The 20,038-nt window shown below is 46.6% G+C and overlaps 1 protein-coding gene across 1 annotated transcript; it reads right to left on the bottom strand.

Annotated features, from left to right (window-relative positions):
• Nucleotides 1-294: 294 nt before the first annotated feature.
• On the bottom strand, nt 295-15,852 carry LOC127486470 (putative NBPF family member NBPF5). The gene is made up of 12 exons (XM_089336767.1): nt 15,651-15,852; nt 13,860-13,959; nt 11,787-12,001; nt 10,709-10,757; nt 9,669-9,883; nt 8,410-8,464; nt 7,989-8,155; nt 6,541-6,598; nt 5,358-5,413; nt 2,511-2,565; nt 2,261-2,316; nt 295-368 (listed from the first exon to the last, which is right to left on the bottom strand). The coding sequence occupies exons 1-12, from the start codon at nt 15,823-15,825 to the stop codon at nt 295-297; spliced, it is 1,275 nt and encodes a 424-aa protein (XP_089192893.1). The 5' UTR covers nt 15,826-15,852.
• Between the last annotated feature and the right edge of the window lie 4,186 nt (nt 15,853-20,038).

The raw sequence follows: 20,038 nt of genomic DNA, 5'->3' as shown, positions 1-20,038 counted from the left end.
CAAGTAAGGAAAGGGGCCCTGGACAGTCATGTCCTGCTCAGACACTAAAATGTTTTCATTCGGGTTGATTTTTTTTTTGACAGGCAGAGTGGACAGTGAGAGAGAGAGAGAGACAGAGAGAAAGGTCTTCCTTTGCCATTGGTTCACCCTTCAATGGCCACCACAGCTGGCGTGCTGCGCATTTGGGTTGATATTATACATATTCACTGATAATTTATCACTAGGCAAAAGTAATAAACATGGCTCAGAGGATCACAATATTCAACAAAGTGGGACTAATAAAACACACAGCTCTTAAACTTTTAAGGCACAGAAGCCATACTGGATATCTGTTGAAGGTTTGGGGGGATGGAGCAGATTCATCCAACCTGGAGGGCATTGTAATGAGACAAGGACAGGGGACCACTCACAGCTGGAATGAACAACACTAGCACAAGAACACATGCATTTCATACATGCACATGCTTTGCTGAACATACACCAAGCACATCGACTCATAGGATATATGCCTTCAGTGCCTGTCATATAGATAATAATATACATGATGTGGCCATCACTTTTCTGGTCAGTTGAAGTGGGAACCTAGTTACAGGCACCTGAAGAAGGGAGAGACAAGCTAAGGTGAAACACAAAAGTCAGGAAGAAATCCCAGGTGGGCTGTAAGGCATTGCTTTGGCCTAGCACACACATCTCCCTCCTGAGACAGTGTCTGTGCACTTGCCTGCTTCCTCATGGCTGCCCATCCCTGGCACTGGGTGTTTCTGAGACAAAGCCAGACAACCACTGGTCTGTGGCAAAGACAAGTTCAAGGCCTCACTGGGACCCTGAGTGCAAAAAGCCCGAGGGGAGAGACCAGGAATTTTCAGGCCATGGGGCACTCCTGAGCTGGAGTTCTATCAGAGAACATCAATGAGGTGCTGACCCTGCTCAGGGATGAAGCCCAACGATGTCTTCCTAGTGGGAGATGTTGTGCAGGGCCTTTAGAAGTTCTTGTTTGCAGACCGGAACTTTTCTGTCCCCAAGGTAGGGACAGAATCTCCACTAGGAGAGGTCCAGTGAGGGTTGCATGGATCATGACAGCACAGGGTCTAGCACAGCACAGATGCCCATGAGAGTGGCCTTCATAGCTGGGTGTGAATCACTGTGACCTGGGATGACTCTGCACATCTCTGTACCTCTGTACAGAGGAAAAGTGCATGGTCTCACCAAGAAAAGGTGCCTGCTGATCTATAGCACTGGGGGGACAACTGTCATTGTCAATTCTACTGCAGAACATTGAGAAACAGGGAAGGGCATCAGGATTTCGTGATTTTCCTACTGAATGATTTGATGAGTGAAGGTGCCTCAAACCCTCCTGAGAGAAAGTGTAAAACCTCACTGAAGCTCAGATCCAAGGAAATTGGACTTTTTCTCTGCCCCTCCCCATGAAGCCATACTCTAGGGCTCCTACTCAGCAAGAGGCACTCTGCCTGTGATGACGTGAGGGACCCCTCAGCCTCACTCAGATACTGAATAGATTCCTGTCTTGGTGCAAGATTATGGAGGCTTTGCATGAGAAAAAAATGCCGAGTTTAGACACTGGATTAAAAGTACAGACCTCATATGAGCACAAATCAGTGCTGTTAAGCAGAAGATGAAAACCACACCATGGACACAGGTGCGGGACTGGACTGCTGTGGTTAGCACCAAGCTGCTTCAGAGAAAACAGAGTCTGCCGACCAAGGATACCTAGTATCAGATAACTAAGGAAACATTGTACAGCCTGCCAAAGCTTTAAGCCTGAGAAGTTTGGAGGATGCTGTTCAAAATTGAAACTGTTGTTAAAATTAAGAACACCACAGTGACTTGTTCAAGAAGCCTCTCCAAGAGAGATGGTGGTGGCTCGGTGTTTGCCATCCTGCCTTCCCATCCCCTCCTTCCCTGTCTTGAGTCAAAAGCTGCACCTTGAAAGTGGGCCTGGTGACAGCCAAGGGATTCCCCCATTGGATGACTATGAACAAACTCCACCCAAGAGCCACATCCAGTCTGAGATAAGTCCCCAGGGCCTGAGTGCACAGTGGTCTGTCTCACCCAACACAGGTGCAGCAACCCAAGACTACAGAGGACACCTGGGAGAACAGTGGAGTGTTCCCATTCACAATGGAGCACTCACTGTCTACAAGAGCAGAGCAGACAGGCTGTTTCTCCAGTGAGGACCAGGTGCTCCTAGAATGGGACCAGTCAGAAGCTTCCGGAAGAAGTGCAGGAGTCAAACACGTACCATGAGAGTCTTGTGAGACATCTTGATCTTCAATCTCTGGAATCTCCCTGATGAGACTGGAGGGAGGGAAAGGTGGGTGAGAAACAGAAAGGGAACAGAAAGCCCCTTTCCAAGCAGTTCCAAAGAGGCAGCTTCCAGAAGTGGCTGGGCTGAGCAATGGGCCACCCACAACCTTGTCCCTATCTGGGGTGGACTGGCTTCTAATTCCCTAGTAGTCCATGCTACACTGTCTGCTCTGCCTCCGAGTTACCTGGATGTGTATCTCACAACTTGCTCTTGTACCTCCACTCCATGATATTGATTTTCTGCAAACAAATTCAGATAGAATGACCAGGTTAAGCAGGTTTTGGGTCTGATATGAGTATCCGATGGCCACTACTACAAGGGGACAGATTGCTCTCGTGTGAGAACAGGAGACTGTGACAGAAATCCTCCAGGAGGACTAAGTCGACATCAGGAGATGGGCTTGGTGAGCCATCCTGGGCAAGGGGTCAAATCTCCCTGTTCACAGTTGGATCAGCATCTCAATAACCTCTGCCCAGAACCCTTAGAAACAGCCTGCAATGGTCCTCAGGGATTCTAAGCTCATAGCCCAAGAACTTTCTAGGAGGCAAACTGCAGTCATCAGGCTGCTCTCATTAAAGGACCCAGGTTGCTAACTGTGGAGAGGAGGTAGAACACTGGGAGAGAGCTATGCATGGAGTCTGCATGCCCTGGAATTGAAACCTGTTTGATGCCACACAGAATCTTGGCTATTCTAAGAGTTGTTCATGAATAATCTCCCTCTTGTCTATGGGAACAATACAAACAATTCAAGAGCATGTATTTCTGGATGAACTCTTTCCTAGTCTATCCATCTTCAAATGGAAACGCCATTGAGAATATGAATGACAGAGATGCCTATATGGATGCTGTGGCCTGGACAAGCATGGATGTCAAAGGGCGGAGCTGAGGTTTGGGATTGAAGAAAAAGTAAGCAAGTGGCGACAGTCATCCTCCAAGGTTCCCACCAGGAGGGAGCAAACACCACCGGGGCACATGCTGCTGAGCTTGCTGTGAAATGGTCACAGCTCTGTTCCATAACAAATGAACAATCATGAATTCTAACTCCTGCTTACAGCTCAATTCAGGATTTTGAGTCTACAACCACAAGTCTGTAGGTCTGGCACGTAGCAATGACTTCACTCATCCTCAGTGGGGATAGGAGTACAAGGACAGAGCAGTCAGCAGGGGCAGAGATGAAGGTTTACCTGCTCTCAAAAGGGATCATTCTGTACATAAACTGCCCACCAATCTGCTCTGGCTTTCTGAGCATAAGCAGCTCCTGTATGCTTGCAGTCAGACATCCCAGGCACAACTGGAGCCTAGAAACGTTCATCCAGGGCACTCTGTTCTGTGAAACAGCAACCACTTTCAACAGAAATGCAGATGGGCATGCCTCACTGGGACCCTGAGTGCAAAAATTCCGAGGGGAGAGACCAGGAACTTTCAGGCCATTGGGCAATGCTGAGCTGGAGTTCTATCTGAGAACCTCAATGAGGTGCGGACCCTGCTCAGGGACGAAGCACACCAATCCCTTCCTAGTGGGAGATGTTGTGCAGGGCCTTTAGAAGTTCTTGTTTGCAGACCGGAACTTTTCTACTGATATTTGAAATTCTCTCAACACAATTTGTTACAGAAGAAAAGTTTTAAGTATGAATACCCATAGCAGCCACATCGCTGGCATGTGTGCTGAAAACAAGTGGACTGAGCCTACAGACAAGGGCCAGGCAAAGGAGTGGTCTCTGATTGCAATGCACACAAGGTGGGGTGACCTGGGAGAGTGACCTTGTTGAGCCTCAGGATCCTCTCCCCAAGGTGGGGACAGAATCTCCACCAGGAGAGGTCCAGTGAGGGTTGCTTGGATCAGGACAGCACAGGGTCTAGCACAGCACAGATGCCCATGAGATTGGCCTTTATAGCTGGGTGTGAATCGCTGTGACCTGGGATGACTCTGCACATCTCTGTACCTCTGTACAGAGGAAAAGCGCATGGTCTCACCAAGAAAAGGTGCCTGCTGATCTATAGCACTGGGGGGACAACTGTCATTGTCAATTCTACTGCAGAACATTGAGAAACAGGGAAGGGCATCAGGATTTCGTGATTTTCCTACTGAATGATTTGATGAGTGAAGGTGCCTCAAACCCTCCTGAGAGAAAGTGTAAAACCTCACTGAAGCTCAGATCCAAGGAAATTGGACTTTTTCTCTGCCCCTCCCCATGAAGCCATACTCTAGGGCTCCTACTCAGCAAGAGGCACTCTGCCTGTGATGACGTGAGGGACCCCTCAGCCTCACTCAGATACTGAATAGATTCCTGTCTTGGTGCAAGATTATGGAGGCTTTGCATGAGAAAAAAATGCCGAGTTTAGACACTGGATTAAAAGTACAGACCTCATATGAGCACAAATCAGTGCTGTTAAGCAGAAGATGAAAACCACACCATGGACACAGGTGCGGGACTGGACTGCTGTGGTTAGCACCAAGCTGCTTCAGAGAAAACAGAGTCTGCCGACCAAGGATACCTAGTATCAGATAACTAAGGAAACATTGTACAGCCTGCCAAAGCTTTAAGCCTGAGAAGTTTGGAGGATGCTGTTCAAAATTGAAACTGTTGTTAAAATTAAGAACACCACAGTGACTTGTTCAAGAAGCCTCTCCAAGAGAGATGGTGGTGGCTCGGTGTTTGCCATCCTGCCTTCCCATCCCCTCCTTCCCTGTCTTGAGTCAAAAGCTGCACCTTGAAAGTGGGCCTGGTGACAGCCAAGGGATTCCCCCATTGGATGACTATGAACAAACTCCACCCAAGAGCCACATCCAGTCTGAGATAAGTCCCCAGGGCCTGAGTGCACAGTGGTCTGTCTCACCCAACACAGGTGCAGCAACCCAAGACTACAGAGGACACCTGGGAGAACAGTGGAGTGTTCCTGTTCACAATGGAGCACTCACTATCTCCAACAAGAGCAGAGCAGACAGGCTGTTTCTCCAGTGAGGACCAGGTGCTCCTAGAATGGGACCAGTCAGAAGCTTCCGGAAGAAGTGCAGGAGTCAAACACGTACCATGAGAGTCTTGTGAGACATCTTGATCTTCAATCTCTGGAATCTCCCTGATGAGACTGGAGGGAGGGAAAGGTGGGTGAGAAACAGAAAGGGAACAGAAAGCCCCTTTCCAAGCAGTTCCAAAGAGGCAGCTTCCAGAAGTGGCTGGGCTGAGCAATGGGCCACCCACAACTTTGTCCCTATCTGAGGAAGACTGGCTACTAATGGAGCAGACAGGATGCAATGTCTTCCATTTGAGGAGGGTCCTTGCTGACCACCTGGAGTAGACGAACTGAACGTTAACACAGGGCAGCTTTCATGTGAGGAAACATGAAGTGCTCATAGGAAGCATGTGGCAAACAGAAAGCAAGTTAAAACAGAAACCCCACCGCCTTCACTGAGAATAGTATGTGTGTGTAGATATATAATATTTACACATGAATCAACTACAGCCAAATATTAAATGTTATTAGATCTATGTGCTTGTAGACTTCTTTATGCTTATTTGTACTACTTGAAGTCAATGAAAAGTAAACAGGCAAACAGAACTCTCATCTTCTTGGAGAAAGAGTATTAGGTTTGAGGTGATAGGTGAGTAGCAGAGATATTGAAAGGATATGGAGACAGAAGCAGAGAGAAACAGAGCATTTCCTCTGTGATGAGGTTATTAAGGACTCAGCCTGGAGAAATGACTCTCAGTTGGTCCACTAGTACCCATGAGTATTTGGAAAACAAAAACTGGCTTCAACAGATTTATGTAAATTACATGCAGAGTCAATGAATTCCCCCTTTGGGATACTGGAGACTATCACGGCTTTGGCCATCAGTCTTATTCTCAGTGCTGAGGCACTAGTTTCTGTTGGGTGGTTTCATGTGATTAATGGGGGGCAGAGAAGCTCATGAGAAGAGGAGACCTGTGAGCAGCACCCTGCCCTTCACTGCACACAAGAGAGGCAATGATGGCAAGGAATCCCTGGAGAGGCTCCTTCATGGAGTCAGCCTGCTGCAGGTCACTACATGGAAAAGGTAGGGAGAAGTGGAAACCCAGACTAGTACCCTAATGATGGCAGACAGCAGTGCTGACGGGGTACCGCTGGGTTGCCTCAATGGATGGGAGATGCACAGTGGCACTGCTCTTCTTCTCTGGACCTGGAGTCTGCCCGTGTCAGCACTAAGCTCACTGCCCAGGGTTCCTAAGACTCACCTGTTGTGTGACAGGGCTTGTGTTTCCTCTTGCACTTCATCATTGTCATGTTCCTTTTCTGCAAATGAATTCAAATAGGCACAGTCATCTAGGATGATCCCCTCAAAGCCTGTACAATGCGCTGTCCAGCACTAGCACAGCACACCAGTATCCTCAGTGTCACTGCCGACTCCTCAGATAGGAATTGTCTAGAGGGTGGAGGTCATTTCTGAGGGAACTAGCTTGTTCATTTTTCTTGACACATGAGGTAAACCTCCCTATTCCTCCAGCCATCACACCAATAATCGCTGACCTGATTCCCTACACAAATGAAACAAATTTTCCCAAGTGTGGGTGCTGAGGCATAGCAGGTAAAGCTGCTGCCTTTAACCCCAGGATCCCATGTGAATGCCAGTTCAAGTCCTGGCTGTTCTACTTCTGATCCAGATCCCTCCAATGTACCTGGGAATGCAGTAGAAGATGGTTCAGTACTTGGGCCCTGCAGCCACATAGGAGACCTGGAGGAAACTCCTAGTTCCTCCCTGGGCCTGGTCCAGTCGATGCCATTGTGGCCATGTGGGGAGCAGACCAGATTATGCAAGAGTTGCCTCTCTCTCTCTCTCTCTCTCTCTCTCCCTGTTTCTCTCTCTAATTCTGGCTTTCATAAGATAAAATCAAATCCAAAATAATATTCTCTGGAGACGCTTGGTTCCTAGTGTGATTCCTTTCCATGAGAAGAAGTGCAGTGCCCATGCTTCTCAAACAAGCTATCTTGGTAGTTTGTGGTTTACCATATTTTGTACATTGAGGATAAGATAAAAGGTGGAACAGGTGAATTTTCAGTTCTGGGTATCAGAGTGAATGTGTGCAGCACAAGAGAAAACTTGGCTACTCATGGAATCTCTAAGCATAGGTCTCAGACCTGCAGCCTGGGGACACACTAAAGGAATGGCAGAACATTCTGTACGTGTGGTAGGTGAAATGATGCCAACGTTGAAGGGACAGACAACGTGGTTGGGTTCAATGAAACAGGGGGAGTATCTTGACTGCAATGAAGACGAGCATGCTGCTGGCTCTGACAGGAAACAATGTCACATGACAGGGACGGGGAATGACTCCTGTGATCAACACTGCAGGGGGCAGAGGGGTCTGCTTCATTAAGAACAGACGGCAGAGACAAGCATGAGATGTGCTGCTTAGGTGGGTGTGCATCTGTGACATTCTTCTGGCAATGACTGAGCACTGGAATCTGAGTGACAAAGCCACACAAGGAATGGGAGGACAGCAAGGCTGGATGGGCCAACCACACCTGTGCAACAGACTGGTTGAAAAAGCACAGATGCTGAAAACGTCTCAGACCATCCCATGTCCAGGAGCCCTCTCAGTCAGGTGGGAGTGATGAGTGCAAGGATAGTGCGGGCTCCTTGGCAAGCAGAGGGGGTTGTATCACCTCACAGTGGGGGACTCACCGTTTGCATCTGGAGCAGAGAGCATGTCCTGATGCTCCAGGGAGCACCAGCTGCTCCACGTGGAATGGTCAAGCTCAGAAACGACTGGAGAAATCGAGGGAGTGAGGTAGCACTCGTCCAGCGAATCATCTGGGTCTTCCTGCTCTTGCTCCTCTGGGAGCTCCCTGCTGAGACGGGAGGACAGAGACACTGAAGACACGCATCACAGGTACAGAAGTGACTTTGTCATCAGACTACAGGTTAAAATATGTGAGGGATGTTCAAAGGGGGAATATAGAGGGAAACAATGCAAAAGGGAACGTTAGGAACAGAGCCATTTCATCATTGGCTGAATGTTCCAACTAGCTCTAGTCACCAGTTTCTCCAGCATTTCGATTCCCTAGTAGTCCATGCTACACTGTCTGCTCTGCCTCCGAGTTACCTGGAAGTGCATGTGACAACTTGCTCTTGTACCTCCACTTCATGATATTGATTTTCTGCAAACAAATTCAGAGAGATTGACCATGTTAAGCAGGTTTTGGGTCAGATATTGGTATCCAATGGCCACTACTACCAAGAGGACAGATTGTTCTCGTGTGAGAACAGGAGACTGTGACAGAAATCCTCCAGGAGGACTAAGTCGACATCAGGAGATGGGCTTGGTGAGCCATCCTGGGCAAGGGGTCAAATCTCCCTGTTCACAGTTGGATCACCATCTCAATAACCTCTGTCCAGAACCCTTAGAAACAGCCTGCAATGGTCCTCAGGGATTCTAAGCTCACAGCCCAAGAACTTCCTAGGAGGCAAACTGCAGTTGTCAGGCTGCTCTCATTAAAGGACCCAGGTTGCTGACTGTGGAGAGGAGGTAGAACACTGGGAGAGAGCTATGCATGGAGTCTGCATGCCCTGGAATTGAAACCTGTTTGATGCCACACAGAATCTTGGCTATTCTAAGAGTTGCTCATGAATAATCTCCCTCTTGTCTATGGGAACAATACAAGCAATTCAAGAGCTCTCTCCCCAGGCCCTTTAGGATTTATGTATCTAAAATCTAGCAGTGTTGCTATAGTACTGACATCCTATCAGACTGATCATGGTGAATAAGGGTAGAGGAGTTTCTATAGAAGGCTGAATGAACTCCATAACACCTCGCATAAATAAATCTATGCAGTTATAGAGAAACTTTGAACACTGATTTTGTAGGGACATTCCTGGATTCAGCTATGTTTTTTGAACTGTACTAGAAGTACAGTATAAAAGACTTTATGTCTTGTTTTTCAGATGATTGCATAGCTAAGATAAGCTGTCTTAAAGGAGACAGAGACTAGGGATGGAAGTAGGGAAACTAGGATCACAACTTGGCCCACACATGGGAAGTGTTACCAAAAGCCTGCATGGGGCTAGAACTCCAGGGATGCAGTAGTAGAACAGAATGATATCACTGCAGGTGACAGCAGGCATTATTTCTAAGTTAGAGTGTCTGAAAGGCACTTCCTACACAGGGCCTCTGTATGTTCCCATAGGCTAGGGTGCAGTGAGACAAACAGCCTCTGAGGGGAGGGAAGATCCTTGACTCTCCTGATGTCTATGTTCAGTGCCACAACCTGGACCCTGACTGAAACCAACTTGTGTCTGCAGGGCCTGTGCTCAAAAGCAACCCTCCACCTGAGAGTCATTGTGTACAAAGAATGGAGAGGCTACCTGGGAGAACGGTGACAGGTTCTTCTTTCTTGTGTGAACAAGCGTGTTCCCCATCTACACCTAGCACACCGTGGGTGTCCTCAGCATCACGAGACAGTTGCACAGTGCCCTCAGGCAGGCAGGAGCCACTCGGCAGGTGGTCAGCAGCACCAGTGATAGATGTTTCCTGCTGTGAACTTTGTGGGGTTTCCATTTCATCCACTTCCAAGAGCTCCCTGAGAAGCCAGGTGGGATAATGAAACCAAGAAGGAAGAGACACCAGGGAGTTGGCTGGTTTGGATGGGGTGCTTAAGGGATCGGTCATAGACAGCATAGAGGTGGTTCCCTCCACTCTGGACACTGTGTGGCTGCCTAGGGGGAGAGGGCCTGGGAAGAGATCAGCCTCTGCTCATCACACTCAATACACAGCAGCTAATGAGGAAGCAGCCTCCACTGTCGCTGCATGGCACAGTCACAGCACAAGCACACATTGACAGTCATGCGGGCTGACACCCTGTGCTCAGGTTGGGTTGTTGCAGTGTCCTGCAGCCATGTGATCAAGGTTCTAGGGGCTTGGCAGATTCTAGAGATGTGCTACCTTCTGGGCCTTCTCTTAACCAAGTCACAGGACAGCAAACATGGTTTTGTAGAGGTGCTTTTCTGCAGTTTAACCTGGCTGGATTCTTCCTAACTGCTCCCTTTGCACATTGCCTCGTCGCTAGTTTTCTCTGATGAGAACTTCAGCTAACTCTGTAGAAAGCAGATGCCCATCTTCCTCGCTTTTCCAGAAAGCAGAGAACAGGGGTTCCGGAACTTTGTGTGCAGGCAACACCTAAGGCTGTGAGTTCATGATGGATCCTATTAGCAACTTGGACCAGGACAACAGACACCTACTTTAACAGGGGGATTTCCTAGTTGGCCAGGAAGGACTCAACACAATCTGTAGTTGTGTTTCTGCGTGCGTCTCAACTCCATGACTGTGTTGGCCCCTTTTCTGTTCTTTAGGAGACCCTGTGCATCCTTCACCCATTTGTTGCCAGCTCCTAATCATTCACTATTACCTGTCAGCAACAGGTCCTTGTGCTGGTGTTTCCTCCTCTTCAATATTTTCTGTAAACAAATTCAGAAATGTCCAATCAGATATTATAACCCCCTACCCCACTACAATCAAGGGGGCCTCTGTGTGCATATGAATATCTACATATGGGCCAATAGTGGACAAAAACTTCAAATATTCTGTGTTTAAAGAAGCACCTTGCCATTCTCTTGTGGTCTATCAGGCTTTGTGTTTCTGCACTTGGAGATCAGAACCATGGCAGGTTTTGCCTGAAAGTAGGCCAACATCCTTTGCTCCCATAACACTAGAAGCTTCTCAAGCTTCCCTGGGACTTCTGCCTGTTATCCCTCATCCTGCCACTAGTGGGAGTCCAAGGCATGGGTTCTATGTTCCCATGGGTCTCACAGAGAACCTCCATCTGTCATGAAGAAGCAAAGAACCCGACTTCCATCCCTCCCTCACAGGCCCTCCACGTTTTCTCTGCAGTATCATTAGAGGAAATTCTCTCTGTGTTACGAGTTCCCTTCTCAACAGCTTTCCTCACTTAAGTTCTACTAACTCTAGTGCCTGGTCTGGCACTCCCAGGGAGAGGAGGGCCTTTGTCCTATTGGGAAACATACAAGCAACAGCTTCCACCTTTGATGGTTACATCTGCTCTGCCCCAGATTTTTTGGTCCATTTAGTGAATGAGGAGAGAGAAATCCTGGATGGAGAAAGCAATCAGCTGTCTACCATTTGAAAACCACACTGATCACAGAGCTGGAGGCTTCCATTCAACTTAGCTCAGTGACTTTGTTCAGCCTAACAGCGGCTGCATTTCACAAGGTCTTTCTGGTGTTGATATGAGGATGGACCCTGCCTCTTGCCCCAAAGGCCAACCACAATCAGGAAGAGAGGAGACCTTTGGGATACTGCAAACTTGAAAGACTTCTCTGCCCCTATCTGTTTTTCCCAAGCAGAGCTGACCTTGTCATGGCACACATGTTCAGTACCAGGAAGAGCTGAGGCAAATGCCCATGGCAGAGGGATGAATGCATCGGAACCCCTGAGGCTTCTCACATGACAGCCTGTGCCCAGCTTACCTGCTCCAAGCAGGTCCTCAAGGCTCGCTGACAGCCGGACAGCCTCAGTGAGCAGTCGTCGGAAGCCCTGCCCCGTACAGGTCTCAGGGTCATGCACGGTGAGCACGTCCTTCAGGTACTGCTGCAGGATGTGGGCTAGATTTCTCCCCCTTTGGACCTTTGGACGTAACTGGGAGAGTTCTTGGTCCTGATCTTCAAGGATGCCACGGCAATGCCTAAGGTGCAAGCGTGGAGAAAGTTCTAGATGGGAAGGGATGAGTGTTAGGCTCTCTGTGTTTCAACAGATTTTCATAACAATGCCTTATAGAGCCCTCCACCAGCATCACCACTCAGGTTTGGAGAAATACCTGTGCCAAGAAAAGCAAAGGGCAACACAAGGTCTTGCTCCCACTTTTAGAGAAAGATCTTGTCACAATTCCTGAGATTCTATTAGGGTTGTTATCTATCAACAGTGCAAGGATTCTTCCTTCCTCTCCTTCATAAAGGTGCTAATTCAGTTCCTCCTTCCAGCCACAGGCATTTCCATGTAGGAAGACACACAGTGTACAGTGCAGTGACTGGGAATCCTGGTGCATGCAGGGGTTACATGGCAAGAAACAAGAATGAAGGTCTGGCAGGGCCAAGCTGAGCATCAGTCTTCTATATCAGGAGGTGATGGTGACTAAGGGTAAATGAGGATTGATTGCAAGGTGACCAAACAGAGGAGCCCAGCATCCCCTGCTCCTCCCCCGAGAAGACCCAATGCAGCTCCTTCTTGAGTTGAGTGCCCACAGAAAAACACCTCCACACTAAGGGAACCATGAGAACATGGGAGGAAGAGAGAACAGGCATAGCACCACCTACAGAGGACCAAAGCTAACTGGTGACTGGATTCCCAGAAACACAGCCACGGGGATTTCCTGTTGCAGAAGAGAGAGTAAACAGGAGGGACCCATGGGAGCCCATCCACCTGGACACCTTACTTACAGACTCTCCGCACTTGCAGCTCTGAATTCAGATTCCTCTGCTCCCTCCTTGTTTCATAACATCTGAGACACGGGGTTTGCTGTAACTCTCTGCCCTTGTTTGGCACAGGCTGGCTCAGTTTTTGATTTGGGCTGCCACTAGTGAAACACATCCCCACCTGCCTGCCCTACACAGAGAGCCTTACCTGAGCAGCTCAGCAGACCTGGACTGCTGTGGCAGGGGCCTCCCCGTGTAGCTTTTTGGTCAACATGGACTCCATGATGTCTTTTTTTATTATTATTATCTATTCATACCATTTCATTTGGGAAATAAACAGTAATTGAAGAGGGAAAAATGTATTTTCATTTTAATTTCTCCTGAAGGGAGAATTTTTTCAAAGTACCTATTCACTTTTACTTTCATTGTAAAATTAATTTTTAACATTTCTTTTAAAAATTTATTCATTCTTTTATTTTAAGGAATATACTTTTCATAAGACAACTTTAGGAATATAGTTATTCTTCTCCCCATACCCAGGGTACCACCCACACTCACAGCCCAGCTCCTCTTCCCTCTCTACTTCTCAAACTCATTCTCCATTAAGATGCATTTTCAATGAACTTTGTAGACAGAAGACCAACTCTATATTAAGTAACGATTTCAACAATTCCCACACACACCCACACAAGAATAAAAACTGTTTGAGAAATGGTTCACTGTAACTCTCTCTTAATACAACTCATTGAGAACAGAGGTCCTGCATGGGGAGTCAGTGCACAGTGACTCCTGCTGTTAATTGAACAATTAGCACTCCTCTGTATGTTGTCAGGGACCACACAGGCTCATGACATGAGCTGACTAGGCTATGGAAGCATTTTGAAAACTCTGTCTGTATTTAGACAAGGCTGTCAGCAAAGTGGAAGTTCTCTCCTCCCTTAGAGAAAAGTGCATCCTCCTTTGATGGCCACTTCTTTGTCTGGTGTCCCACAGTGATCCTACATGGAGAACATTGTTTGCCACAGTGCTTTGGCTTTCCATGCCTGAGATGCCTCAGTTCTCCCTTCTGAGCTGCCCCACCAGAGACACCCACACACCTCCCACCTGCCTGCCCCCCACAGAGACCCTTACCTGAGCAGCTCTGGGACCGTGGGCTTCTCTGCCAGCGGCTCCTCCAAGTGGAGCTTCTTGGTCAGTATGGACTCAATGATGTTTTTAAACTTCTCACAATCTGCGGAAAGACACACACGCAGAACTCAGAGAGGTGCTTTTGTAGTCAGTGCCTGCTGAAGACCAAAAGAACTCCAGGGCCAGGCTCCAGATTGGGAGTTTCACATCTGTATTTCATCACCTCACTACATAGCATCTGAAATTTCCTATTTTTAAAAGATTTATTTATTTATTTATTTGAAAGGCAGAGTTACAGAGAGACATAGGCAGAGAGAGAGAGAGAGAGAGAGAGAGAGAGAGAGAGAGACTCCATCAGCTGGTTCACTCCCCAAATGGCTGCAAGGTTGGAGCTGTGCCAATGTGAAGCCAGGAGCCAAGAGCTGTTTCTAGGTCTCCCATGTGGATGCAGGGCCTAGCCACATTGGTTATCTTCTACTGGTTTTTAGGCCATAGCAGAGAGCTGGATTGGTAGTGGACCAGCCAGAATTGAACTAGTACCCATATGGGATGCCAGCACTGCAGGCAGCGGCTTTACCTGCTGAACCACAGCACTGACCCTGCTATTTCCCAATAAAATGGGAAAAAAGGACTTCAAAGATACAGAAGGTGACTTGACAATGTGATTCCACTGGTGTTTACAGAATCAGAGTTCCCAGCCCCTGAGCTCAGACTGAATCATGAGCCACTGGACTCAGCAAGTCTTGCAGCCTCTCAGGTCAAACAGGAACCTGGGGCATGAAGTCGTCACCTTCTGTATGTTTGGGAGCTTGATAAGGGTGTAGGACTGTTTCCTTGCATTGGGAAAGATTCCAAGTGTTTGTTATTTCAGACTTAAGGGACCATGTTTCATGGAACTGTGTAGAGTACAATGTATAACAAAGTAAGGCCCTGAGGCAATATGGCCCAATAAAAAGTATAGTTCCTGCTAAATTAGAAACAGTACAATAAGGGCCTCATGGATTCTGTTGATCTTGAGCAAGGAACCATCCTTGGAGCTGTATAGGAAAGAAGGAGCGCCTTTGGTTGTGACAATCTACAGAGGCAGGCATTATGATAACTCCTATGAGTGGGAGAGAAATTGAAGTTACAGAGAAGGTGGGCAATGGGGGCACCCAGGCGAGTGGCCCTGATTCCCCCCCTACACCCTGTACTCCCACTCCCAGGTCTCAGGCACCGTCTTCCTCTTCTGGGAGAAGAACTTGTGCTCCAGGAGCAGGACTTTTCTCCCAGCGGGGAGGCTGTGTTGTGAGGGTGTTCCCATGGATACCAGAGTTCCAGTGCACAGGAGACTCTCTGTCTCTCTGGAAGCCCATCCTGCTCACTCTGAACACATGTCCACTTCTGGACCTAGGACAGTGCTCTGCCAATGGGAACTCAACGGAAGCTTGAATTGAGTGAAATGTGTTAGCCCCAGAAATGAGGCCCACAGTGATGGTATAAGGCTGCAGGAGCTGACACAGACAGGATGATCATAAACATGCACTCAATATGGTGGAGCCTGACCCTGAGGACAACAGGCAGCTCTATGCCTCATCAGGAATCCATGACAGATTCAGCACTCCTGTCACCCTACAACTCACTGCTACCTTGGAAAACTTGTGAAACCCTGTGTGTCAGCTTGGGAGTGTGGTCAGGAGGAAATTAAGTTCAGCAAAAAGAAGACAACAATCACGTAGTGAGGTAAAACATTTAGTCCTCAGGAGAAGATACAGGACAATCATCACTGTGGTGAAATGACCCGAGAGAACTTACTGTATTTTTTCAGCTCCCTGGCCAGGGCAAAGTTTGTAGCCTCAGCTATGAGAAACTTCTCCTGGAGCTCCCAGCAGTCCTGTTGGCTCTTTGCCAGCTGGGATCGCAATTGCTGGCATTCGAGGTCGTTCAGTTCTGCCTCGGGATCTGAGGCAGGGCTGTGGGATCCTGCCATGCTGATGGTGTGTCACAGCAGGACAACAGGGACTGGGGAGAGGAAACCCAAACACAGGTGAGGGTCAAACAAATGACATCCAAGAGTTTCAGGTAGGCTTGAGGGGTGACAATAACTGTCCAGCATCACTTACTGATGTGAAACACCTGATCCACAGCCCGACAACACTGGGAAGTTCTTCTCTGGACAAACAAGGATAAAACTGCCAAAGCCTAGATTGAAGGCACTGCCTGTAGCTCAGTCTCTGCTAGGACTGGCTGTTGTGTGGCAGCTAATGGTCTGCCGTTGCCATCGCAGAATTAGAAGGTGGAGCGTGTCACGGAATCTTTGGAACTCTGCCTTCCAGGGGCCTAAGCTAGGTTGAGGCACAAGACCCCCACTGGTGGGGACAACCTACCCATCTGCCAGTCTTATAGTTATAGATCCTGCACTGATACCACACACTGTGTCCCCAAATCACCTAAGCATGTATCACTCGTATAGTCATGTATGTGTATGAAAATACCAAGGCAGAAAATGTGTCCCAACAAGCCTTCCTTTCTCAGGGCTGTTAGGAAGTCACCCCACCTGCTGTTTAAAGAGATCTCAAGGCTTTTCTACCTGTTTGAAATGGTGAATTTTAAGCTTCCCTGATAAATGGGTCATTTTATTATCTTAGAAAGGAATTTTGAGAGCTCTTTTAGTTTTCTGGATAGAATTGTTATATTAGGTATGCAATTTCAAAAAGTTTCTCCCTATGTTGGCCTGTATATTCATCTTCTTATCAATGACTTTGAACAGAAAATTTGAACATATTAATTTGAACATATTTGAACATATGGAAATGAAAATGTTCTTTGTTTAATTATACTTATTTGAGATGTAAAGATGAAGATGTAGAGAGACATACACACAGAGAAACACAACCAAAACTATGTGTTACATTACTATTTCACTCCCCCAAAGCATGCAACAGTCAGGCTTGGCCAGGGTGACACTTGGTATGCAGAACTCCAATTTGTTCTGCAAATGTATGGGAAGAACCTAATGCTTTTAATAATATATTTATATATAATTACTGCAACTAATTTTATAATGATGGCAAACTTATTTTGAGGAATATGGGTGTTACATATTTGAAGTAGTTTTTTAAATTAACTTCTTATTTAATATTGTATCTATGGCATAAATGCAATGTTAAGAACATAGTCCTTCTTCCCACCTACTTTCCCTCCCACCTATTCTCCCCCCCTTCCTCCTCCAACCCTCCTGTTTAGTCTGAGAAAGAAAAAAAGACAGAATGGAACAAGAAATGAAGAGAACTGTTACTCAGCAGCCTAGCAAAGGGCTGTCCAAGGTTACTGCTTCTCAAAGGTGATTTCACTTTTTGCCCCCTTCTGCTATTCCCTTCCTTCTTCCCCCTTCTTTGCTTTTAGACACTTAATTTTCTTCAAAGAAGAACCCACGGATGATACATCTGCTGTGAGCTCTTAGACAGAACTATAACCTATGAGACATAAGAATATCCTCCATTTAATGCACTAAAAGGAAGTGATTCTGGAGAACAGTTCTACTATTAGGTCCCTTGATACAGCTTTGAGGACAGAGGGCAGTGCACAGTGGCTCTCACTGTGTCTTTAACAAATCACACTCTTATGTCTGACCTCAGTGCTCACCCAGGGCACTTGTCATGAGCTGCCTCAGCTACAGAAGCCTTCTGGACCCACCTAGCTCGACAAGGCCATAAGCAAAGAGGAAGCTCTCTCCTCCCTTCAGGGAATGTGCATCCTTCTTTAGTGGACACTTCTTTCCAGTTTCAGTTTCACCCACAGGCATCCTATATGTAGGGCCTATATGTGAGCATTGCAAAAGCCACTTAATTGCTGAATGAAATGCCAGTCCCAAAAGCTGCACATTTTAAGGTTTCCATTTGAGTGGATGATCAAAACTGGTTTTTTTTTTTTTTTGAAATTTTAAATTCTGATGTCTAAATAGATGTAGGAGTCTCCACTGTGGCATAGTGGGTTAAGCCACCACTTGAGACACTGGTCTCCTCTATGAGTGCTGGTGGAGTCCCAGCGGCTCCACTTTCAGCTGATCCAGCTCCCTGTTGAGGTGCCAGGGAAAGCAGTGGAACATGGCTTATGTCCTTGGCCCTTGAGCTCCTGTGAGATACCCAGATGGCATTTTGGGCTCCTGGCTTTGGCCTGGCTCAGCCCTGGCTGTTGTAGGCACTTGGGGAGTGAAACAGAAGATGCAAGGTCTCTCCCTCTCAGTGTGTGTGTGTTCCTCTCTGTCTGTAACTCCACTTTTCAAATAGAATAATACATCTTTTAAAATAATTATTAAAATATTCAAAAATGATATTGTAATGTACATATCCATAGTGTAATGATTCCTCTAGACTAGTAAATAAAATATTCATCATCTCACAGTTAACCTTTATGTGCCTGCACATGGTAAGAACCCACATAATCTACTGTTAGAAGAATTTCTCAGACTTTCTCATTCTAATGGAGAATAGCATGCTCCACTAATAACTCAGATTCTCATGCTTAATTTCAGAACCCTAGATTTAGTTCTTCTCTATAACTACCACTTTGTACTCTTGGGTCAACATTTCTCTATTCTTCCCACCAGACTCCACCACCTTGAAGACTTCTCATATATTCTCTGTTTTGACATATTCAACAATTTTCCATTTTTTCTTTCAGACTCCACACATAGCAGACTTCATGCAGTGTTATTATTTCTATATCTCATTTATTTCACTCACCATAATGTCCTCCAATTTCATTCAGTTTCTCACAAATGACAGGAGTTCCTTTATCTTTGAGTTGAACAGCATTCCATCATATAAATATATATATTTAAGCATCATCATACATCTATCATGTATAATGTATTGTTACACATTATATGTATATAAATATCTATACACAGACATGTTAAGAATGATTCAAAAGCTTCAAGTGATTCCAAAGTGTCATGGAAAGTCTGTAGTATCCTTTTATTAAAATACACTTTTCAAGCCATATATATGGACAGCAAGATTGCTTAACCAACCTTCTGTTGATGGACATTTAGGCAGTTTGCATCTTGGCCTCTGTGAATAAGGCATCAACTAGGGGTTGCAGGTATCTCTACTAAATGCTGATACGGTTTTTTGTTTCTTCTTCTTTTGCACATATACCCATAAGGAGGATGAATGGGTCATTTGACAGTTCTAGTTTAACATTTCAAAAATATTTCAATAATGTTTTCTATAATGGCCATACCACTCAATATTCTCACACATAATGTAAAAGTGTTTCCTTTTTGGTACACCCTTGCCCACATTTATTCTCTCTTGTCTTTGTGAAAGCAGCTGACCATATGGTTCTGAGGTGATATCCTTCTGTGGTTTGAAATGGTGTTTCCCTGATGAGTACTGATAATGGGCAACTTGTCATAAACCTGGTAGTAATGCGTATTCCTTTCATGGAGTAATGTCTACTCAGGTCCTTTGCCAATTTCTCAGATGAATGATTAATTATTTTGGCTACTCAGTTCTGTGAGTGCTTTCACACTATAGCACAGAGAAAGCAAAAGCCTTGTGAACAATGTACATAGGTCTTGGCCCCATGTGGGGATCATGGGGATCCTTACTTTGGGGCCGTGTGACTGCACCACTGCCATTTTATTGGATTGTGCAGTGTGTTGCATGGCGGAATTGAGCATGGGTGGAAAAATGTACCTAGCTGAAGAGGGCAGGAAGGGTGTGCTTTCTCTCTCTCTCCCTCTTTTTTTTTTTTTTTTTTTTTGGTGGTGACACTGAAGTTACCAGGATCTCTAGCTTGCATGGAAAGCTTGTGTTCAGCATAAACCTGCTCTGATTCCATCCAGGGATCTCCCTGGCCAGGTGCACAGGTTCACTGTGGAGTCAGTTTCTCTCCTGACCTCAGTGCTCATGGAAGGTGGCTCCTTCTGGGGCTGGACAGTGGAGTAGGTCTTTCTGAGTATCCCCTGAGGTTTCCAACACAATGTGTCCTTCATCTCACCCACACTTGGTTTCACCCTAACATTACCTTGTCATTCTCTGGGTCATTCTCACGTCCCAGAGAGCTGTTCATCTTCCTTCATCTGCACCTTCAGTTCTGGGTTCTCAGGATGTGGACTCAGCTCCGGATCTGGGAGGAGACACAGGAGGGACTAGGTCAGCTCTCAGCCTCAGTTCCCAGGGCACCTGTGGTTC

This window comes from Oryctolagus cuniculus, chromosome 7 (genome assembly GCF_051225735.1).
Source record: "Oryctolagus cuniculus isolate XC-2025 breed Fujian yellow rabbit chromosome 7, ASM5122573v1, whole genome shotgun sequence".
Taxonomy (NCBI): Eukaryota; Metazoa; Chordata; class Mammalia; order Lagomorpha; family Leporidae; genus Oryctolagus; species Oryctolagus cuniculus.
This window is presented reverse-complemented; position numbering and strand designations above follow the sequence as displayed.

What these genes read in the sequence shown, in the direction of transcription:
- LOC127486470 (XM_089336767.1), bottom strand. Translation starts at nt 15,825, where the DNA reads ATGGCAGGATCCCACAGCCCTGCCTCAGATCCCGAGGCAGAACTGAAC. An exon ending in TGTCTCACAAGACTCTCATG is followed by an intron (nt 2,566 to 5,357) that starts GTACGTGTTTGA and finishes ATTTGTTTGCAG; the next exon opens with AAAATCAATATCATGGAGTG. An exon ending in GTTGTGAGATACACATCCAG is followed by an intron (nt 2,317 to 2,510) that starts GTAACTCGGAGG and finishes CCCTCCCTCCAG; the next exon opens with TCTCATCAGGGAGATTCCAG.